Source organism: Petaurus breviceps, unplaced genomic scaffold (genome assembly GCF_028583685.1).
Source record: "Petaurus breviceps papuanus isolate PSGF00001 unplaced genomic scaffold, PetGlider_PUasm1.0 296, whole genome shotgun sequence".
In the NCBI taxonomy this organism is placed as follows: Eukaryota; Metazoa; Chordata; class Mammalia; order Diprotodontia; family Petauridae; genus Petaurus; species Petaurus breviceps.
The window spans coordinates 166250-187553 of record NW_027186046.1 but is presented as its reverse complement, the minus strand read 5'-3'; the positions used below and the strand labels follow the sequence as shown (position 1 = coordinate 187553).

Sequence of the window (21304 nt, the reverse complement as noted above, 5' to 3'; positions counted from 1 at the left end):
CAAAGTTAGGAAGGAAGGAAGGAAGGAAGGAAGGAAGGAAGGAAGGAAGGAAGGAAGGAAGGAAGGAAGGAAGGAAGGAACCAAACTGGGAATTGTTTCACTTTTGACCAGAAACCCCGAGGGTCTCCCCCTCCCAGTAGGTGATGCATGGAGCAGATGGAAACAGGGCCAGGGGTCCAGAGCTCTGAGTCACGATGGGTGCACAGGCTTCCCCACTCATAGGCCTCTACTAGATTTCTGAATGTGACTCTTCTCCCCCAAAGATGCTGTGTGTTGCCTAAAAAGTATGACAAAGGTTTCTAGGTGGATCATTGTAATTAGAACATTCCTGCTTTTTCTGGCTCATTATGTACCAATGTCGATATTAATACATTAATTTACATTAGTATCCTGTTTAAGAGTCAGTAGTGTTTTTTGTAACTTGTTTTGAGTGAATGGGAATCATACAGGTGAGGACTCAAGGCAAGAGGGGTAGGCAGCTGCACCACCCATCCCTGGGCTCCCCCTAGGACACCATAAGAGCTGGAGGCCATGAGGATCCTCTTCTGGGACAATCTTCAATCTCACCTGGGGGGGAGGGGGTGATTCGACACACCTAGACTATAATTATATAGGCCTAGGTGTGGCCCAATGCCAAGCATGACGGGGCAGGGTGCTGATGAGAGGGCTGACGCAAGTTGGCGCCTGCCTCAAGATCCAGCATGGTGGGTTTGTGCAGATGTTTGAGACCTGGGTTGGGGCCGACTCTGGAGAGGGTGGGGGTGTGGGAGGTCTGCCCAAGCAAGGGCCAGGGGGTAGAGGGGTCATGCAGACAAGGCCTCAGCCAGTAGGGACTAAAAATGGAGGGAGAACCAGTAGCAGCTTCCTGGACACCAGGCCAGGGCAGACGGTGGGTCATCTCTGCCCCCCACCCCACAGGAAGCACATACTGAGCTCTGTTTGTGGAACGGAGCAGAGCTTTACTTAAGGCAGGATGGGGCCGCAGGGCCCCCAAGGCAGGGACGGCCCACAAGGGAATCCAGGGGTCTGCCTTGTCTTTACTACAGAGGCACCCTCAGTCATTCCCTTCCCCTCTCTGGGTCTCAGTGGTGATCCCTGAGATGTCTTCTGGTTCCAACACCCCCCGCCCTCCTGGCCCCCTCCCCAGCGTCTGTGATTATACTAATATTGGGCCAACTGAGCCCTGAACTCTGCCCCGACTCAGGGCATGACTCTGAGGGATGTGCTTCCCTAGCCCAGCCTAAGGAGCCCTGACTGTCAGACGACAGAAGTAGACAATCATTCCTAAGCCTCCTGTAAGACAGGACCCTTTCTAGGTAAGATCCACTGATCTGTGGAGACATGAGTCAGAGAGGCCACAGCAGCCAGGGACAGGAGGGGACAGAGGCATAGGAGAAGATGGGGGGGATGGAGGAAGAGACTAGGAGGGGAAGGGAGAAGGGCCAGGGGGAAAATGAGCAAAGGAAGGGGACAGGAGGGAATGGAAAGAGGAGGGGTGAGAGAAAGGGAGAGGAGAACAGTGGAGGGGAAGGAAGGAGAAGGAGGGGAGGGGAAGAGAAGGAGGGAGGAGAAAGGAGGGAAGAGAAGGAGGGAGAGAAAGAAGAGGAGGGCAGGTCCATTTAGAAGTTGGGGGTGGGGATAAGAAGCCCAAGAAAAAGGAAAAAAGAATCAAGCAAAGAAAATCATAGACTTCCAGATCCAAAAGGGGCCTCAGACATTTAGTGCCTAGGAGGAAACTGAGGCCACAAGCCAAGAAGGCTTTGCCACGGTGACACAGCGACCAGGACCATTCCTCAGACTTGCTGCTGTCTAGCCTAGGTCCCAACTCACAAGACTGCAGGCAGGCAGTGCTTGGGGAAAGGCTCAGAGACCATCCCAGCTTCTTGGGCAGACCTGCCACATCCGAGGAGGAAGTTCATGGTCATCCCAGGAGGAAGCAGCAGAATGCTGAACAGGGAGATAAATACTCCCCCTCCCAAAGCAGACCAAATGATTAGGACCTCCCTCACCCAGGGCCCCACTTGCCAAGTCTCTTTAGGGTGTGAGGAAGCAAGGATCCATCTGTCCTCCCACCTCCCTGGAGGCCCTGGCCAGGACCATGGGTTCTTCTCTCCCCACCTTACTTTCCTTTGGTGAGTCCTAAGAGAGTGGGAGAGGCTCCTGATGGAGGAAGGGAGACCCCAAGTGGGCAGGCTGAGGGGGAGGGGGCTGGGAGACCCCAAGAGGGCAGGCTGAAAGGGAGGGAGCTGGGAGACCCCAAGGGGGCAGGCTGAGCAGGGAGCTGGGATTGCTCAGACCAGCTGCACCGCTGTGAGCAAATCACTCTCCTGCTCTGAACATCAGTTTCCCCCTCTGAAATTAGAGGTCAGAATCCATGATCTTAAGGTCCCTTCCAGCAAATCTTTCTCGACTCCTGGAGGCCCTGAGCAGCCCAGGAGTCAGAGCCAAGGGCACAGGCCCCTCATCTCTTAGAGGGAGATTTGTCTGTCTCACCAGATGCTCTCCCGCAGGGCTTTGTCTGAGCCTGGGGATGCCAGTGCATACAGGTGAGCCCCCTTGGCCCCAGTCCCTCCCTGATCAGCACAGACAGATGCTCCCCTGGCCATGCCAGCCCCATCCCCAGAAGGAGCCAGGGAGGGTGGCCAGGGCTAGGAAGGGGGGGGGTGGATGGGGACGAGTGGGGGCGGCCGCAGCCCTGGAGCTCTGAAGTCACTCTCTTCCAGTCCTGCTCTCCAAGCCCATCCTCTGGGCAAAGCCTCGCTCCATGGTTGCCTGGGGCACAGACATTATCCTGTGGTGCCAAGGTCCCTCTGGAGTTGAGATGTACCGCCTGGAGCACCTAGACTCCCCCAGTGACTATAAGGACCAGCCTGGCCTCCCGCGGCCAGAAGCCGGGGCGCGGTTTCCCCTGGGTGGTGCCTTGGCCGATGCTGCAGGCCGGTACAGGTGCTCCTACAGGAATGGGAGCTACTGGTCACAGCCCAGCAACCAGCTGGAGCTGGTGGTGACAGGTGAGGGGAGATCTGCTGAGACGACCAAGCCCTGAAACCTGGGGGAGGTGGGGGAAGGAGGGTCTGGGGCAGCAGGGAGAGGGGCCAGAGGTGGGGGGAGCCCAGGGAAAGCAGGGGGCCAGGCCAGAGATGAGGGGAGCCCAAGGGCAGCAGGGAGCCAGGCCAGAGGTGGGGGGAGCCTAGGGAGAACAGGGGACCAGGCCAGAGGTGGGGGGAGCCCAAGGGCAGTAGGGAGAGGGGCCAGAGGTGGGGGGAGCCTGGGGGGGTGGGACCAGAAGTGGGAGTCAGAGAAAGAAGACTGAGCCTGGGCAAATGCACACAGACACCTGTACATACCAACATAATTTTCCAGGAGCAGGAGCTCCCCTGTAACATTCTGCCTCCTCCTTCCCAGACTTGTATGACAAACCCTCCTTCTCCATCCTGCCCGGCACCGAAGTGTCTTCTGGGGAGAATGTGACGTTCTCCTGCAGCTCCCGGTTTGGCTTTAATATGTTTGCTATAACCAAGGAGGGCAGAACGGGCATCTGGAGGACTCAGGAAGGGAGGCCTCCTGTCCACTTTCCCATCCCTGAGGTGACCAGCAGCCACAAAGGCACCTACCAATGCTATGGCTTTGACAGTGACTTCCCCTACCTGTGGACAGCCCCCAGTGAACCCCTGGAGCTCAGGGTCAAAGGTAAAGGATCCCCAGCCCAGCAGTCCTCAGCTCTCCCCTACTGGATCTAGGCCCCCACCCCAGCAGAGGCCAAAAAGTCAACAAGGGGAAAGAAGACAGAATTTAGAGCTGGAAAAGACCCAGGAGACCCCTCTGAGCCAGAGAATATGAGAAGTGACTTGGCCCCCGGGGGGATCTGAGACAGAGACAGAGATCCTTGAGTCCCAGAATGGGTAGAATGGCTTCCTGCCCAAGGCTGGCAAGCTTCCTGAACACTGAGTTCATTGTGGCTTCTATGAGTTGAGCTGAGCTGAGAGCAGAGAGGCTTGGGACTGGTGGGAGGCAGTGTGGTGGAGTGGAAAGAGCCCTGGCTTTGGAAGCAAACTTGGGTCCGAATTTGGCTCCAGCCACTTGCTGGCTGGCAATTTGGTGGCATGCCCCTTAACTGTTCTGGGACATCTGTAAAACAGGAGGGGGGGGGGGCGCTAGCTTCCAACCAGCTCTGTTCTCTGTGGTCTCTTCTGGCTCTGGATCAGCAGGGCTGGGGAAGAAAAGAAACAGGGGACATAAGACAGAGAAGAAAGACACCTTTTACTTTCCCTATTCCTAGGAATCCCTCAAACCCTCTCCCCAACAAAGTCAAATACTCCAGCCGGTGAGTAAGGGGATCTCCAAGTTCCAGGCCAAAGGCTCCCCAAGGTGGGCATCTGTCCCCCTAAGTCTCACTAGCCAGCTGCCCTTATGGGGGGGCAGGAAGGTGGGGCTCAGGGCCAGGGCTGTCCCTGGGAAAATGAAAAGGAATGGAGAAGGGTCTGGGTGGTCCCTGAGAGAGGCATCTGAGCACATGGCTCTGCTCTCAGGACATCCAACTTTCCGGCCTTCCTCTCCGGGGCTTAATTTTCTCATCTGTATAAATAAGGGGCTTAGACTCAGTGATCTCTGGAGCCATCCAAATTGAACTTCTGGGTTCCCTCTGATGACGGGCAGAAGGAAGGGTACTCAGGCTGTGGGGGGAAGAGGACTCAGGGCAGACATAGTGAGCTTGGCCAGCCCCTAACCCTCCCACTTTTCTCTTCCCCGTTCCCAGGAGCTCCCACATCCCCCCACATTTCCCCAGAGAAGTTGGACATCCCAACAGGTGAGCTAGCCACCTCTGGAGGGAGGAGACTTCCACATTTCCCCATCCCTGCCTCCCTTCTGACTCAGAGTCCCCATGCCCAGGAAACTGGGAGGATCCAAGAGGCTGGCTTCCAAGGGAGATGTTCCCTTGCGCCAGCTGCCTCAACGTACCTGGGTCTCAGACAGCTTATTGAGCTAAAGGGGGACCCCTAAGCCAGAGATTCCATTCAAGCACAGAGCCTAAGTGCCAAGCTGTGTCTCAAAAACTCCATCCTTCAGTCCCCAGCCAATAATAGCCTTTTCCCTACAGGTCCCCCCTCCCAGGATTATACTGTGTCCAATCTTGTCCGATTGGTCCTGGCTGGATTGATAGTGGTTGCGCTGGGGGGATTTCTGGCTGAAGCCTGGCAAGCCTGGAGAGCAGAATTCCACCTGCTTTCAGGGGCCCCTTTCCAGGCCCCTGGCCCAACAGTTCCACAGGAGAAGGGATTGCCTCCCCAATGATTCTAGTCCCATACCACTGATCTAAGAGACTGATTTGGGGGCGGGAGGTAAGGGGAAGGTGTCTCAGGGAATCCCAAGGGGCTGCCTAAAGGCATGGGGCAGAGGAAGGTGTGTCTAGGAAACCTATCTGGTCTCAGCTTCATAAAGTACAGAGAAATGTTGGTAACCCCTTTGTCTATCCATCCGTCCATCCATCCATCTATCCATCTATCCATCCATCTGTCCACATCTGGATCTGAGGCTCCTCAAGGACCAGGGGCTAAGAAGAGCTTCTCAGCTCCAGCAAAAGCACAGAACTATCGCCACAGGGAGCCTCCACCTAACATTTCAATGGAGTTTCCAAGTCAATGCTAACTGGGCACTTAGACCCCTCTGCACACCCTTCTCTTACTGAGGGAGGGCAAGACTCTTGCTCAAGGTTATAGAGCTGGAGGCAGAATCCAGTCTTGTCCAGACCCCTCCTCTACACCTTCCAGGGGTCCTCAGGCTCCTTCTTCCCTCTCCCAGTTAAGCCGCCATGACCCAGCCCTCTGCTTCTGACTGGACATCCCACCCAAAGCCATGCTGCATCCTTTCCCCATCCTTCAGGACTCACCTCCTCCAGGCAGCCCTCCCTGACCTGAGCCGGAATCCAGCTCTCTAGACTCTAGGGGGAGGGGGGCTCTTCCTCCCTCCTTTCTTCCCCCTCCCCCAGCCAACACATCCAACAGGAGAACTGAGCTGATAACAGCTCCCGTCCATCTCCATTAACTTGAAGGCTGGAATGACGGTCGTCCTGCCTAGGCAGGAGGGGGAGGGCTCATCCCTGTCTCACAAATGAGGAAACTGAGAAGGGAAGGCCACCCAGTTAGTGGCCACAGGGACAAGCTGAAAAAAGCAGCCCAGCAGCCAGAAAGGACCCTTGGGTCCCCAGACCTTTCCTCTTTCTTGCTTTTGTATCCCCAACACCAAGCCTGACTCAGAAGAGACTTCAAAATGCTTGTTCCCGTTGGTCCATAGCATAGTGCAAGATCTAGGCCCAACATGAAGGGGGTAGGAGCCAGGCTCTGGGTGCTAGATGTGCCCGGTCACCATGGGACCCGACCTTGCTTGTCTGCTCTGTCAGAGGCGGGATGTTGAGGACCCTCCTAGCTCCAGTGAGCTTGACCTGGGGGTTCTGACTCTACTCCGTAAGTGTCTCCTCCACACAGCTTTCTTCTTTCTCAAGTAAAGGAGGTATGGGACCAAATGATGACTAAGGCTTGTCCCTTTGGCTTGTGTTGGGAGAAAGTGGGATTCCTGAGTCCCATCTCTGACTTGGGCATTCTCCAGTCCACCCCAGGGATCTGCCACCATCTGGTGAGCTCAGGGAAAGGAGAGTCCAAGACAGGTTCTCCCCTCCAGCCCAACAGCCCCAACTCATCATTTCCTCTGATGTCCCAGTGAATGAGCAAGTCTCCCCCAAAGTGGACCCCAGGCTCCCTGTGTCAGGCCCCAGAGGGACAAAAAGAAGAAAGAGAACCTGTACAAGGAGAAGAAGACAGCACTTCGAGCTGGCAAGGACCCTGGGGACCCCTCTGAGGCAGAGAATGTGAGGGGCCACTTGTCTAGGGACCACCCTGGTGATGAGGGAGTGGGTGGGTGAGGGGCAGAGCTTCTCAAGCTGGAGCCTGAGGGTAGGGAGCAGATCCTGGGTGATCCCTCAGGGAAGCAGTCGGACTTCCTGGGGAGGAGGATGGAAATGGAAGGGTGAGGAAAGGATCTTGGGACTGACTGCTGCCCCTCATTCTCCAAGGCTCCCAGGAGGGAGGCCTTGGCTGGCAGATGCAGGAAAGCTCAGGAGACCTGTGCTCCTGGCCCTGGAAGGACCCTCAGCTGTCTCCCCTCTGACTCTGGGTCCCTTCTCCTCTTCCTTCCACTCCATCCTGTCTAGTACCACCCCCATCCCCCACCATCAGAATCTGGAAGCCATTACTCTTTCCCAACCCAGGCTCCAGGAAATTCCAGGCCAGGAAGCAGAGCAGTGGGGGCACAGTGGGGGGAGGGGCAAGTCCGAGGGGCTCTGTAGCATCTCCACGAGCAGCTCAAAGCTTCCTTTAGCTCCTAAACCCCTAGAGAAATTCCAGCCTCCTCCCCCTTGCCCTAATCCCTAATCAGAGGGCGGTCCAGCACCCTGGAGGGGAATTCCTGGACAGCTGGCCCTTTAAATCCCAGAGCCAAACTTTTGGGGCTGACAGAGGGAGGGATGGGGAGGAGGGGCCAGGGACTTAACCCTCCCAACCCCGAGAGGGGCCAGACTGGGCGTCGGCTCCTGATCCTCGGCTCCCCGCTCCTGCCTCCCTTTACACCATGGCCCCCTCAAACTGGGGCTGACCTTCTGCTGGGCCTGGCCAGGTAGGATGGGACTCAGATGCCTGGATCCCTGAAGGGGTGGTGGCTGGTAGGCTGGATGCCAGGGTCCCAGAGTGGAGAAAGGGCTGGGGGTTCAGACGCCTGGCTCCCTGAGGCCCCTACTGGCTCTCCCTTTGCCAGGTGAAAGGAAGGGGTGCTTGAGGAAGAATTGGTGTCGAACTCAAAGGGGCCAAGCCCCAGCAGAGTGGAGCTGGCCAGGACTGAGAACCTAAAGAGTAAGGGGGACAGTGGGATGGATGGGCCCAGCCCCTGGGCAAAGAAGCCACGTGGGCGGGGGTAGGGTGAGAGAAATAGGGTAGGGACGTTGAAGAGGGTGCTCAGATTAGAATAGGCTCCCCACCCCCCAGCCCTCTCCTGGAACTGGAGAACCAGTCCAGCGGGATCCAGGTGGGTGTGATTTCCGCCTGGGAGGGACTGGGATGTTTGTAGGGGGAGGGGGTGACCCAGGGACACGTGGAGAAGGAGGAGGATATTGAGGTGAGGCAGCTGGAGGAAGTAGAGAAGCTGCCCAAGGGGGAGGGGGAGAGAAAAGGGACTCCCAGGGGAGCCAGGCACTCCAAGGGAACCCTCTCGTTCTCCCATTGGAGATGAGCAGGGGAGGTCTCAGCCTAGGGTTTCAGGGAAGCCTGACTCAGGAGAGATGGGACCTTTCCTGCCCCACCTCCCTCACCCCCCTCCCCCCGCCCAGTGCTGACCCGAGCCTCTCTTCTCCCAGATGCCCATCCTGAAACAATTGGGCCCAGCCCTGCCCAAAAAGCGTTTGGACCGAGACGCCATCTCAGCTCCCCTGGGTGACTTTCGGCACACCATGCATGTGGGACGTGGGGGCGATGCCTTTGGGGACACGTCCTTCCTGAGCCGCCACGGCGGCGGGGGTGGGGGACCCAGCCCGTCCCCTGGCCCTTCCCCAGGCCCTTCCCCAGCCCCCTCCGCTGCCCCATCCCCAGCGCGTCCAGCCCTGCCACCCCCCACTGCTCCCCAGCCCCCACGGCCCCCCGAAAGCCAGTCCGAGTCCCGGTCGGCCGCTGGGGATCCTTTTCTGTCCTTTCACCTGGATCTGGGGCCCTCCCTCCTAGAGGAGGTGCTAGGGGTGATGGATCGGGGGGCCCTGGCAGACGCAGAAGCTGCCCCGAGTGCCCCCAACGGTGGGCTGCTCACCTCGCAGCCGGACTTCGGCTCCGAGGAGGACCTGGATGAAGTTATCGGTCTGTAGAGGGACCCACAGCAGCTGGCCGTGTCTCCCCGGACCCCGGCCAGGGTCCTGAACCTTGGTGTTGCCTCCTACCATAAGTTTTTATATGATGCCCCCTGTATAGCAACCTCCTTCCTTCCCTCCCCCTCCATGCCTAGCCATCACCCCCACACCCCCCTCCAAAATCTTTATCTATAAAGAAATATCAACCACTTGTTTCAGCTGCTTGGGCGTCAGTATTTCTGGCAGGTACAGGGGGTGCGGGCTCAGCTGTTGCCTCTACTCCTCAGCCCCGAGTTAATCAGGCCCACAACCTCTGCGGTTCCTATAGGGAGGGCTTTAGGAGCCGCCCTTCTTAGAGCCGTATCTCCACCCCTACGCGGGCCACCGGGGAGGGCAGGGCAGGGCTGGGCTGGGCTAGGACCGCGGGAGCCGGCCTCCGCGGAGCCAGCCCCTTTAAGAGCCTCACCCTTGGCCAACAGACCGAGGGGGCGTGACCGGCGAGGCCGGAAGAGCGGACAGACGTCTGGGTACCTGGAGCAAGCCCTCTGCCCCCCGGACGCCGGCATGGCGGAGGAGGGGGCCCCGGCGCCGATCTGCCGCTTCTACCTGGAGGGGCGCTGCCACTTCGGGGCCCGCTGCCGGCTCCCTCACCCCGGAGCCGGAGCCCGAGGTCCGGCGGAGCCTCTGCCGGGGCCGCCCTCGCAGCCCGAGGGCAAGAAGCCGTCCATGAAGACGGCCCAGGCGGTGATCGACCGCATCCGCTGGGACCCGCACCTGAACGCTGCCGACTTCTCCGTGGGCTACCTGGACCGCTTCAGCGGCGTGCAGGAGGAGCCCTTCACCGCCTTCTGCTGGGACGAGGAGCTGGCTGCGCTCGGCCCCGGGGTGCTGGCCGTGCCCCAGCACCGCATCCGCTACTTCCGGCACCGCGGCCGCCTCGTATGGGACCGCGCCTCCCGCACCGATCTCGTCTTCGGCTCGGCCGAGGGCCGCGGCATCACCATTCTGGACCGGCTGGCCGCAGCCGGAGCCCCGGGTGGGGAGGAGGGGGACCTGCCGAGGGAGGAGGATCTGCGGGGGACGGAGCCCAGCGCCCCGGGGGAGGAGGATCTGCGGGGGACGGAGCCCAGCGCCCCGGGGAAAGAGGGCCTGCCGGGGACCGAGCCCAGCGTCCCCAGGGAGGAGGACCTGCCGGGAAGCAGCAGCTTAGATGCCAGGGGAAGGCCCCCCGACGGCCGCGCAGAGCCAGAGCTGGAGCCCAAGGGCAGTCCTGAAGCCCGCCAGGGACTCCGCCCCACACACTTCGTGGCCATAATGATAACGGACCCGGAGCTCCGGCGGGCTGTGGCCAGGGCCCAGGCTCGCCTGGTTGAAGCAGAGGCCTCCTTGGGCAGCAGCCTGGTGGGCCCTGAGGCTCTCCACCTCACTTTGGTCTTACTGCGCCTGGCAGGCCCGGGGCAGGCGGCTGCGGCTGCCCAGGCACTCCGATGCCTTGCCAGAGCGCCCAGCTTCCACTACCCAACGGCGGTTCATTTCCGGAACCTGGCCTGCCTGGAGCACAGAGTGATCTACTCTGCCCCGAGCCCTGACCTCCAGAGTTTGGCTCAAACCCTGACACAGGGGCTGAAGGCGGAAGGGCTTCAGGTCCTGGAGCCCTCTTGGGAGGAGATGGGTCCTCACCTCACCTTGGCCAAACTGCCAAGAGGGACCCCTGGGCACTTGTCCCTGCCAGAGGGTGAGGAAGGAGCAGAGCTGGGCAGCCAATCTGTGGAAGGGTTTCAGCTGTGCTCTGTGGGGGCGTTGCAAGGGGTTGGGGGCTGCTATTCCGTATTAGCCCAGGTCCCCCTAGGCCCCTCGACCCAGCCCAGGGCTCTCAGCTAGCACCTAGCCCTATCAGCCCCAAAGGAGAGCACCCCCAACCTCAAAACAAACCCCAGTGGCAGCAGGGGATACCTAGGGAGTACCCACTGAGGTAAGGGAAGGGGGGAAAAAGAAACAAGATCCACAAAGTTGTCTGTTCATTCTCTCTCTCTCTCTTTTCTTTAATTAACTTTCTCTTATTTTTTTCCAAACCGTGCTCAGCACTCCTTGGTTGCAGGGAAGAAGGGAGGGAGGGAGGAAGGGAGGTGGGGAGGGATGGTGGGGAGGAAGGGGGAGGGTCAGAGGAAACAGGAACATCTGGAAAGAAGAGGCAGCCTGACAGTCCAGCTGTTTTCGATCTCATTGCACATTATTGAGTTACATGGTAGAAAAGGAGGGGGGAGAAGGGAGGGCTGAAAAGAAAGGGGGGAAGGGAAAATAATTTAAAAATAAAATATCAAAGGAAGAAATGATGCGACCTGGTGACCCATGGAGGCAAGAAGAAGGGAGAAAGGAGGGATGACCTTTTTACCTGTGCAGAACCAGAAGGGGGGAGGGTAAAAAGAGAGGGGGATGGGGGGAAAAATCAAAACAGACACTGGGAAGGGAGGAAAGGAGGGGGACGGAGTAAGACATGGAGACAACTTAATACAACTTGAGATGCATCAGACTTGTGGTCCCGGCAGCTCCCACGGCGGTGACTTGGCATTCGTGGTGACGTCCTCTTGGCTGCAGCAGCGTTTCGGGGTGGGGGGGGGTAGTGGTACAGTCTGAAGTAACTCCCCCCAGCCCCAGACAAGATGAAGCCCTCCCCTTCAGGGGAAAGGGCAGCAAGAGTCTCTTCAAGGTGGGGGGTGAGAGCAGGGCGGAGGATGGGGGGAGGATCATCATCCCCCAGGGCTGGCTGAAGGCACCCCCTCTTCCTTCTTCCCCCCAGCCCCCTCCTGCGTGGGGGGGCATGGGGCACCGGCCGGGCGCCTGGGACGAGCTCAGGAGAGAAAGAGAGAAAACACTGAGAGAGCGTTAGTGGGGGGGGTGAGAGATCAGGGCAGACAGACCTACAGACCCCGACCCACCACCCACTCTCCAAACCCTCCCCATTCCCCACCTGAGGCCTACACAAGAAAATAAAAACGTAGAAAAATTCTCTGTACAAAATCCCTGGGGTTTCAAAGGCGGGGAGAGTGGAGGCAAAGGCTCCAGCCAGGCCTCTCCCATATGTACATCCCAGTCTGTGGCTCAAAGAAACCAGTTTAAACCAGTAAACGCTGATGGGGGGGGGGGAAGTGAGGGACCTCCACCAGCCCCTTCTTGTCCTTCCTAATTCCCAGCCCCACCCCACCCCCTGCAGGTGCTCAAAAGGTGGGCAGCTGCGCCACGCTGAGCCGGCAGTCGATGCTGGTGTTGTCGGGCCCCATGTAGCCCAGGCCCAAGGGGGCCAGAAAGGCTCGGCAGGCGGCCTCGCCCTCGAAGGCCAGCTCCCCCTGCACGAAGGAGACGGGCAGCGCCGGGCGGAAGCTATGGAGACAAGAGGAGACATGGATGAAGGGCGGGGGGAAGACACCAGGCCTGGGGACCCGCAGGAAACAGGTCATCCTCACCCACCCCACCCTGAGCCCAGCTGAGGGGCCCCCAAATGCCCACCCCCCAGAGCAGAAGGAAGGCTCCAGAAGCCACTGCCAACACCACCCCTGCACCCTCTGTTCCCACTTACCTGAGCGGGGAGGTGGGGGAAAGTGAGGGGGCAAAGACAAGGGCAGAGAGCTAAGGAGCCAGGAGTCCAAGGCTCCCGGCCCTTAGAGAAGGGGCACAGCTCTGGCTGTGGAGCTGGGAGGAAGACAGAGGGAGAGAGAAACAAGCTGCCTCCAGGGCAGGAGAGAGCAAGAGGAAGCTGAAGGCTCAGGGACGTGCGAGCAGTACGCACAGGGATGGACGTGTACACACACACATGCACAGCACAAACAACTAACCAGCCAGCCAGCCACAGAGTAGAGCACCCACGCTCACTCACAAGAAGCAACAGAAACAGCCGGCGCACATCGAAGGGCTGAGAAGCCCCAGAGAAGGCCCCAGACTGAGAAGGTGGAAGAGCAGCTCCATGGAGGAGCCTCGGCCAGCCCTGTCCCTCTCCCCTGCTGTGGCCTCGGCGCCACCCTCCACACACTAGCTGGGCTACCTGGCCCTGGAGCAGGGTCTAAGAGCCAGCTTCCAAGTCACAAGACCTGGGTTCAAATCTGTGCTCAGCTCCTTCAAGGATCCTGGAGACTCCCTTCCCTGAGGGTCCCGGGCATCTCACTGGTAAAACCAGGGCATCAGACTAGATGTTCCCAGGAGATTCCCCTGGTTCTAAGTCCTACAATTCTGACTTCCCAAGGAAACCACCCACTGGTGCGAAAACTTGGTGGAGACAATTTCATTTTCCAGCCAGATCTTGCAGTGTTCCTTCTGTACAGGCTGGTGTGTGGGTCGAGGCCACGGGTCAGCCTGGGCGCTGCCAACAGGAAAGTATCTTCCTGGCTTTTGGCAAGCAAAAGGGCTTTCTTTCTTCAGACTGAAAAGCTAGGAGGGAAAACCACCAGGCACATAGCTCTTGCTAGATATCCCAAGTATGATGAGACTATCCACGAAGACCACCACAAAGGGGAGAGCAGAGCCAGTCTATAAGGCCATCCCCTCCCAAAACCTGTTGAGGGAGGTCCCAAGCTCAAGAACAAGGATGCAAGGAGCCCAATGGAACCTCAACACCCAGGACACTAGCGGGGAAGAACCCCACGACCAGAAAATGCCACCAGACGGCAGTTAAAGGGAAGCAAGTCAGGATAGCATCAGCTAGGAGGTATTTGTGAAAGAAGTGTGAGAATTCAAAGCTCAGAACCACCCTGAAGAAGTTTCCTCAGAGCAGACTCTAGAGATCCTGCACAGAACCTAGACAAGGGAGGATAGGGAGCAGTGCAGCTGCCCATTGGCACTAGGGGGCTCTCTCACAAGGGCAGAGCCACTAAGACCCCCTGCTTCTGGGCCAGAATTGGGGGGAAAGGGCCCTTTGGGGCAGCCAGGCCCAGCCTCATGGGTCACCCAAGTGTGGGGAGTTTTCCAAGGCATCAAACAAAGGATCATGAGGACCCAACGGTCTAAAATTCTGCAGGGGAAACTGGCCAGGAAAGGTGGCACAGTCTGAGGGAGACTGAAGACGGGAGAGAAAAAGGGGCTGCCTGAATTAGCCTGTGCAGATGACATGGCAAGATCTGCCTCAGCCCACATGAAAAAAGGCCTTCCACTTCTAGAGGGTTGCCTAGACATAACAGAGGGCCTCAAGCCCTAAGTTTCTGCATAGCCAGCTAGGGGGCATCAGAGTGCACAGAGCCCCAGGTCAGCGGTCAGAGAGCAGCCTCAGACACTTCACTAGCTGTATGACCCTAGGCACAGCACTTCACCTCTGCCTCAGTTTCTCCAGGTGTAGAATTTGGGAAAAACAGCATCTTCCTCTAAGGAATATTGTGAGAACCAAATGAGATAGAGCTGAAAGGTGCTTAGCACACAGTAGGTGCTCATTAAGTGCATGCTTCCTTCCCTCCCATCTCCAGGCCTGAGGGCTGGATTCTGGCAAGTCTTGAACGTGCCAGAAATTCCACATGGAGGATATGAGAGCAAGAACAAGTGTGTAGAGATGGACAGGAAGTAGCAGGCTAGTCACGCCAAGGGGGAGAGGACGACAGACAAGCCAGGGGAGCATGTCAGGCAGAAGAGGTCGGGAGGGCACAAGCGGGTCAGGCTGACTGCTGGGAGGCGTGGGCACACAAGGGGGCAGAGCTCCTCTGGGGCTCGGGCAAGGGAGCTGAGAGGGCCCTTGGAGCCCAGACACATGACTAAGTGTCCTGGAGAAGGCCAAGGCCCCGACCCACAGAAACAACATCTGCGGGTGCCACAAGCAAGGCGTTGGGGCCGAGCCAAGAGCACATGCCAGCGGGATGGGCAGGCTGGAGAGGGCAGCAGAGCCAGCACAGGCAGCTTCCCCTCAAAGAGATCAGGTCCCACTGACCTCTCCCTTCTGGGCAGAGCTAATCTGGACGATCAGGGAAACATCCAGCTAGTTTCCCTAGACTTTAACAAAGCATTTGACAGACAAGTGGACGAAGATGTGGGTTAGAAGAGAGTCCGTCTGCTGAGAACGCCCACCTAACTGCAAATGGCTAGCTCGGCATCACTTTGGAAGGTTCAAGTACACTGAGACTTCCTTAGCAAGGAGCTCAGAGACCATCTGGTCTAGTCTTTCTATGTTTGTTTTTAACGTCAGTAAACTTGTTCAAGGTCACACAAATAGCAAACTGGAGTGAAATTTGAACTCAAGGCCACTGACATTCGCTTGCAATGTGCCCCACCCTGCCCATCTTTAGCACAGCCCCAGGTACTCTGTCAATGACTTGACTAAATAAAGGCAGACACAGAGATGGCCAATGACTAGTGCAGCCACCACAAATCTGGGCACAGCAGTCACATGCTGGATGACTTCTGAGAGCCCATCACATAGGCCAAATGTAAGAAGAGGAGGAAGGCAATCACTTCCCCCCAGGCTCCACATAATGAAGCCAGTCTGGGGCCTTCCCATGCCACAGGAGCCAGCACTACACATGCCATCTGGGGTACAACATCCAGCAACAAGGAGGCCCGGGCTCCACCTGCGCAGCCCCCACCTGGAGAGTCCTGTGTGCACTTCTGGAAGCCACACTGGAAGGAGCTGCCTGGGGGGGGACCCGGGAGGACGAGTTAGACCAGGGGGGGTCTGCCCTGCAATGCAGATGTCTCGGGCAGGGTGTGAGAGCTGCAAGGACTCCAAGGTTTGTCCCAGGAGGGAGGCCTGGGAGCCAGGGGGAAAAGCTGCCAAGAGGCCCCCTAAGGCTGAAGGGCAGGAAAAACCATGACTGTACAGCAGCATCCTGAGCCCTCTTGGAGGCTGAAGCAGCACCACCAGTTTTCAGGGACACAACAAAGGGGATTCTTCTGGGAGTCTGGGCTGGACTAGATGGCTAGTGAGGACCTTCTGAAGTCTGAGACTGTCAGGCTGGGGGACACCCCCCAACCAGATCCTGGGCCTATTTGTGACTCAGTCTAGTGACTGCTTAATGATGCTTCTAAACTAACTCCAAAACAGTGTACAACAGACACATGTGAATAGAGGCTTTAGAAGGAACAAGAGGAAAGGGTGGGGGCTGAGAGGCAGACAAGAGACAAAAGGACTGAAGTGGCAGATGCCAAGGAGCCAGTGGAAGGATGAAGGATGAGCCGGGGAAATGAGACCAGAAGGGTGCCACAGGGAGAGGAACGCGGGGAGGGGGGGGCCAGCCAGTGAGGAGGGAGGGGGGCAAGATGAAGAATAGGCAGATGGGAGGGGGCAGGCACAGCAATGAGGATGTGGGGGGACTGGGCGGCCCTCACATACGTTTTAATCATGGCCTTGAGAGCAGCCTTCCGTTCCCTGTCAGCAAACTTGTCCACAAGGTAGCCAGACATGCAGGGCGCATTCCGGTAGAGCTGGAAGAAACGGTGGTAGTTGCCCAGAGCCCAGGCTGCCCGGAGTGCTAGGGCATGGGTGACACAGGGGTCTGCCTTCAGCTCGCGAGTCAAATAAGCCAGTTCTGTGGTGATGTCTAAAGGAAGAGGAGAAGGAGTGAGTGCCCCCCGCCTCTCCTAGAGGAATCGTTCCCCGCCCCCCCCCACACACACACTTGCCCCCCTGAGCTTACCCCCTGAGTTCTTGGTGAACATGTAGTAGAGGATGCGGTACGCTGTAAACTCCCCTACATTGCCGGGCAAGTTCTCTGCATACAGTGACTTCAGCTGTGTCTGGCACTGGTTAAACTCTTCATGGTCACCCTGAAGGGATGAGGAAGACAGCTGAAGCACCAGCCATGGTGAGAGGCTCACGGGACGGGAGGACAGGCATAGGGAAGATGGAGGGCACTGCCAGCAAGGTGAACAAGGGCTGGGGAGGATGTGGTGGTGCCGCGGTGAGGCAGGTGAGAAGATGGGCAAGAAGTCAGGTGACCAGATAACCAGGGCTAAGGGGCAGCAAGGACCGGTTCTGGCCTGGGCCTTTCTCACCTTCTCCAGGGCAATGCGCGCATGCGTTTCATACACCTCTACCGTGAACTCTGTTCGGACACCCTGTACCTGAGAAAGGACACATTCCAGGCATGACTGTTCCGGCTCCCTGACCCCTGGGCTTTCGGCCCCTCTTGGTTCCCCTTGGCCCCCCACCCCGCCCCTGCCTGGCCTGGGCCACAAGACTCACTGTCAGGTCCTGGCGAATGGACTTCATCTGTTCACAGGCAAAGGCATAGTCCTGCTTCTCCTTCCAGTGACACTTCACCATGGACAGTGACTTCTTTAATACCTGAAAGGAGACGATTCTGAGCTCAGGCTTGAGGAAAATACTAGCTGTAACCCTGAGGGCTCCCCACCTACACAGCAGATTCAAGGTTAGGCTTGGGGACTGGGGGGCGATGGAGAGTACCCACAAAGAGAATTGTGACAAGTCAATCATGCCCCAGCATCAGGACAGCGTTTAGCTCTGGGTGCTCCTCTGCTGCCCAACCAGGGCTGTCTACTTTGAGGAGAGGGCTGCCCTGGGCCACCCCAGGGCCCCACTGGGCCCACCCAAGCTTCCTCCCTCAGCTCAGTCACATAAAGGCCAAGGGCCCTGAGAATACCACTTACAGTCACAGGCCTCACAGTGGAGGGGTCTGGTGCACAGGTGAGCCGGAGGTAGTGTTTGGTGATGTCGGGACAGGTTCCCACAATCTTGAGCTCATTCCAGTCAGGGTCAGTGCTTCCACCATCCAGGCTACCCATCTGTAGCACCAAAGGCTCCAGGCGGAGGCGCCGGGAATGCCCGTGCTGGAATCGGGCTGCCCGCTTCTGTCTTTTCAGTTCCCGCTCAGGGTCCTCGCACTCCATGGCTGCTGCTGGCTTCTTGCGACTTCGCTTGGCGGGGGCGAGGTCATGCCTGTATGAGAGGAGGCCCATTGGACACATCCAAGCCAACTACTGGATAAGGGCAATGAGGATGCAAAGGAGCATCTGCAAAGAGCCCCAGCCACCAAGAGACTTCAGGGGGGGGGGGGGCTGCCGAGGGAGAGGCGGGGGCAGCCCAAGGCTTCTATCCACAACACATCACTGGCTCCCACTCCCTTTTTCAGGCCCTGATTCTTCCCCCCGCCTCAGGAACATCCTGCTTACCCCCTTCTGTCCCACAGAAACCAGAGGCCTCACCTTTTCCCTCGCTGCACACGCCCTCGGCCCCGGTCCATGTGAGCACCTCGGCCACCCCGGCCTTTGGGTGGTGGATTTCTTCGGCCCCCGGGGTGACACTCATTGCCCGAGTAGGAGCTGTCAGAGTCTGAGTGTGAATCACTAGAGGGAAACATGAGGCAGGGAAGGAAAAAGATAGGGAGGGGGGAGTGGGGTCAGGTCAAGGCCAGATCTCCAACCAAAACCAAGTGTTCTTGTCTGCTAGACCCCATCTGGCCTGAATCTTCCACCCAACATCATTCCCATTACCTGCGGCGGAAATGACGGGAAGGTGAGCGGGAGGAGGAACGAGAGCGGGACTCTGTGCTTGACGAGGAGCTGTTATCCTTCATGAACACATTCCGATTCCCAAATTTGGTGGCAAAGCTGCTGCCACGACCCCGGCCAGCACTCCCAGTGCCCCCCGCCCCCCGCTGGGGTTGAGTCCCACCACCCCGAGGTATTCCCCCAGATCCCCGGGCAGGGTGAAGAACAGCTGAGGCTTCCCACCGCTTCTTCTTGGGGCTCTCTGTCACGCTGTCCCGGCTCAGCCTGAAAGGAGAAAAAGTCATTCTCCTCAAACCTTAGCTCTAGACTGTTGGTACAGGGACTCATCCCCTCCATTTCAGCAAGTTAGGAAATGAACAAGAACTGCCATCACTTTGGGACCAGCCAGGGCCAGGTCCTGTGGGAGCATGCCCCCCTCTTCCTACCAAGGCTGAGACAGCCTCAGAGGGGGCACCACAGGGGCAACAGTTCATGCAGGGTTTTCCTCTCAAGAACCTGGGCACTATAAACAAATGGGACTGGGACTGGCTTGCAGATGAGACACTGGGGAGCTCAGGCACGAGGGAGGCTGGGCCAAGCAGGGCGGGAGTCAAGATGGAAGCCAAGCACAGGGCTCCTGCCCTCCCCTTCCCCCCACTGACCCCGGCAGTGGCTCTCGACTCCAGTCGATGGTGTAGGCTGAGCCATCCTGGAGCCGGGCCTGCAGGACTTCTTTGAGAAGTTTCTCTGTTCGGTCCTTATCCTCTTCAGACTCACAGGCAGTGAAGCAGCGCTGGACATACTCCTTCATGTCCTGGGGCCAATCCTCAGGCTTTCCTGATAAGTTCCGATTCTGGGGCATGCTGCAGGAGAGGAGGCCAGCGCAGGAAAAGAAGGAAGAAGTATAAGTGGAGCTCAGTGTGGTCCTGACCCAACCACCCACACTCACAGGAAGGGGATGGGCTGGAAAGGCTGAGAGGCCCCAAGGCAGGCTGGGGAATGCAGTCACCTGTGGCTCTGTGACTTCTCCGAACTGGTCTGGGTTCCAAAGCTGCCGTGTTGTCCCTCAGAGCTAGAGCTAAAGTTTTGGCTGGTGACCACAAAGGGTCGTTTCTGGATGTTGAACTTGACGCTGCCTGCCCCTGGGGCTTCTGAGAAAGGTGGGAAATAGCCAAAAATAAGGGCCAAGGCAGCCTCTTTCCTCACATACCTCCAAAACTCCCAAAGCGGAGAGGGAGGAGAGGGGATGAGGATGCGTTAGGCTGTAAGTCACTTGAGAAAGAAGAGCAAGCCCTGGCCATGGTTTACGAGGGAAGGAGGCGATTCCTGGAGGGGGCTGGGAACAGACGTCAGTACATCCGAAACCCTAGGGTTTGTCTTTTCCTCCTCCCAGGAGCTCCCTGAAAGCAAAAGCCACGTTTTGACTTTCACTCTTGGGACTCTCATAGGCTGAGATTGTCTGTTCCTGACTGTGAGTGACCTTGTGATGATCTGACCAGGGCCATCTGAGCCCAACTGACCTGAGAACAGCCCCCAGAAACTCACGTTTCATGCGGTTCCACAGCTGCTGTCCTTTCTTAGGCTTGGCAGGTTCTGAGTAACTGTGCTGCCCATAGGCCGGACTAGTGACTGGGCTACCTTGTCCATGCTGAGCAGAGGAGGCCCCCGGCTGAGACCCGTTCCCCAGTGTATGGCCTGTGTGCTGGGGGGGTGGGGGTGGCTGAGGAGGCTGGGTTGCTGGTAACTGCTGAGAAGGGGTTGGGTAGGACATTGTTTCTTCCATGCCAGGAACTGGAGGCTAGCAAGATAAGAGATGTGGTCACTGCAGGGTGGACCTAAAAAGCCAAAGCCATGGTCTAAACCAGACATCAAACTCCGGGCCCTAGCCACTTAGCCCACAAAAGCACGAGGGAAGCCTCAAACAAAATGAAAAGGTAGTTGGGAAATGTTTAACAAAATGTCGAATGTAATGTTAATTCTTTTTAACCTAAATTAACATGTGACCCACAGAAATCTGTTTCTATTTCAGTCTGATCTCACTGTTCTAAACAATTGGCTTGGGGAGAAGAGAGGAAATATTTATGGACCCTACTGACTGCTTGCCAAAGCCTATGGACTCCTTTCTCAGATAACTTGGGTTTTTTTGGGGAAAATCCGTAACTAACAAAAATGCTATATTTCCATAGAAAATTATTCAAAATTAGTGTAGGGTTTTTTTTTTTGTCTGTCCAATTCACAATCACCTGAAATTTCTCCATGGTTAAGAAACCTGATGCTGACAGTATAAATCGAGGGGTTAGGGAGAAGAACCACTGAAAGGGAGCCAATAGCCAGTTTCACTAATCAAAACAGGAAGGGTCCTTGAGACCAATTTCAGCCTTGCCAACTTGACAGATGAGCAAATCAAAGGCCAGAGACAAAAAAAAACAGACAAGGGCAGAACCACATGGAGCTGGGTATCTATAACTCCAATATACCAACGGAGAGCTTCCAAGCAGACATAAGAGGTCTCCTTCCAACATACCCTGGTGTGATAGTAATGGCAATTAAAGATTCCCCTGTATTGGCTTGGTTTTCAAATTGATTGTGTTAAAACCCAGAGCTTGTTAATCTCACCTGTGGGATGGACTTTTTGATGTGAAAAGAAAGTCCTGAACTGGGAGGAGCTGGTGACATAGATTTGGAAAGACAAGAGAGAGGCGGAAGATCTTTTTGGAAGCAGCACTTCAGTGGAGAGAGACTAAGAGAATTGCTGGTGGCCGCTTTGAATTGCCCTGGACTTTTGAGACCTGCCCCCTGAGCTGCCAAGGACTGAGGAGACATGGCTGTTTTGCTGGTACTTTGTCTGTCTGTTTTGATGTTATTTTGCCAGATTTGTCCACTGGTGAAAGACAGTCCTTTTGTTGAAGAAGTCCTGGAACCTGGCTGTTCACTAAGAAGCCCTGAGACTGTCCTGCAGACAGAGTGAATACTGTCCACTGGTGAAGGACAGTGCTGTTGTTGCAGGGGTCT

The 21304-nt window shown here is 57.2% G+C and overlaps 4 protein-coding genes across 10 annotated transcripts; 3 read left to right on the top strand and 1 right to left on the bottom strand.

The window, feature by feature from the left end:
* Nucleotides 1-2019: 2019 nt before the first annotated feature.
* LOC138167764 (platelet glycoprotein VI-like) lies at nt 2020-5458 on the top strand. 5 transcript variants are annotated; one of them, XM_069096731.1, is made up of 7 exons: nt 2020-2132; nt 2511-2546; nt 2724-3011; nt 3406-3690; nt 4280-4324; nt 4757-4807; nt 5099-5458. In XM_069096731.1, exons 1-7 carry the CDS (start codon nt 2099-2101, stop codon nt 5290-5292), a joined length of 933 nt encoding a protein of 310 aa, XP_068952832.1. In that variant the 5' UTR covers nt 2020-2098; the 3' UTR covers nt 5293-5458. The 5 variants fall into 5 exon arrangements, 4 of the variants coding, with proteins under 4 accessions (XP_068952832.1, XP_068952833.1, XP_068952831.1 ...); XM_069096732.1 differs by lacking the exon at nt 2511-2546; XM_069096729.1 differs by lacking the exon at nt 2020-2132 and having other exon boundaries at nt 2150-2546.
* A 2070-nt stretch (nt 5459-7528) lies between these two features.
* Nucleotides 7529-9089, top strand: CDC42EP5 (CDC42 effector protein 5). Of its 2 annotated transcripts, XM_069096735.1 has the most exons (3): nt 7529-7665; nt 7804-7898; nt 8399-9089. In XM_069096735.1, the coding sequence occupies exon 3, from the start codon at nt 8399-8401 to the stop codon at nt 8894-8896; it is 498 nt and encodes a 165-aa protein (XP_068952836.1). In that variant the 5' UTR covers nt 7529-7665; nt 7804-7898; the 3' UTR covers nt 8897-9089. The 2 variants fall into 2 exon arrangements, with proteins under 2 accessions (XP_068952836.1, XP_068952837.1); XM_069096736.1 differs by lacking the exon at nt 7804-7898 and having other exon boundaries at nt 7534-7665.
* A 50-nt stretch (nt 9090-9139) lies between these two features.
* LENG9 (leukocyte receptor cluster member 9) lies at nt 9140-11016 on the top strand. The gene has a single exon (XM_069096728.1). It carries the CDS (start codon nt 9443-9445, stop codon nt 10757-10759), a length of 1317 nt encoding a protein of 438 aa, XP_068952829.1. The 5' UTR covers nt 9140-9442; the 3' UTR covers nt 10760-11016.
* Nucleotides 11017-11028: 12 nt separating this feature from the next.
* On the bottom strand, nt 11029-21273 carry LENG8 (leukocyte receptor cluster member 8). 2 transcript variants are annotated; one of them, XM_069096724.1, is made up of 11 exons: nt 19838-21272; nt 19302-19443; nt 18955-19155; nt 18296-18577; nt 18008-18148; nt 17453-17741; nt 17028-17129; nt 16838-16906; nt 16480-16609; nt 16176-16383; nt 11029-12256 (listed from the first exon to the last, which is right to left on the bottom strand). In XM_069096724.1, exons 1-11 carry the CDS (start codon nt 20073-20075, stop codon nt 12094-12096), a joined length of 1965 nt encoding a protein of 654 aa, XP_068952825.1. In that variant the 5' UTR covers nt 20076-21272; the 3' UTR covers nt 11029-12093. The 2 variants fall into 2 exon arrangements, with proteins under 2 accessions (XP_068952825.1, XP_068952824.1); XM_069096723.1 differs by lacking the exon at nt 11029-12256 and having other exon boundaries at nt 15008-16383; nt 19838-21273.
* Between the last annotated feature and the right edge of the window lie 31 nt (nt 21274-21304).

Excerpts from the sequence above, each read along its gene's own strand:
- LOC138167764 (XM_069096729.1), top strand. The coding sequence starts at position 2,375 with ATGATCTTAAGGTCCCTTCCAGCAAATCTTTCTCGACTCCTGGAGGCC. Across the intron at positions 3,012-3,405 it reads GCTGGAGCTGGTGGTGACAG|ACTTGTATGACAAACCCTCC; the intron begins GTGAGGGGAGAT and ends CCTCCTTCCCAG. Across the intron at positions 4,808-5,098 it reads GAAGTTGGACATCCCAACAG|GTCCCCCCTCCCAGGATTAT; the intron begins GTGAGCTAGCCA and ends TTTTCCCTACAG.
- CDC42EP5 (XM_069096735.1), top strand. The coding sequence starts at position 8,399 with ATGCCCATCCTGAAACAATTGGGCCCAGCCCTGCCCAAAAAGCGTTTG.
- LENG9 (XM_069096728.1), top strand. The coding sequence starts at position 9,443 with ATGGCGGAGGAGGGGGCCCCGGCGCCGATCTGCCGCTTCTACCTGGAG.
- LENG8 (XM_069096723.1), bottom strand. The coding sequence starts at position 20,075 with ATGGAAGAAACAATGTCCTACCCAACCCCTTCTCAGCAGTTACCAGCA. Across the intron at positions 17,742-18,007 it reads CGTGTGCAGCGAGGGAAAAG|GCATGACCTCGCCCCCGCCA; the intron begins GTGAGGCCTCTG and ends CCTCTCATACAG. Across the intron at positions 16,384-16,479 it reads GTTCACCAAGAACTCAGGGG|ACATCACCACAGAACTGGCT; the intron begins GTAAGCTCAGGG and ends CTCTTCCTTTAG.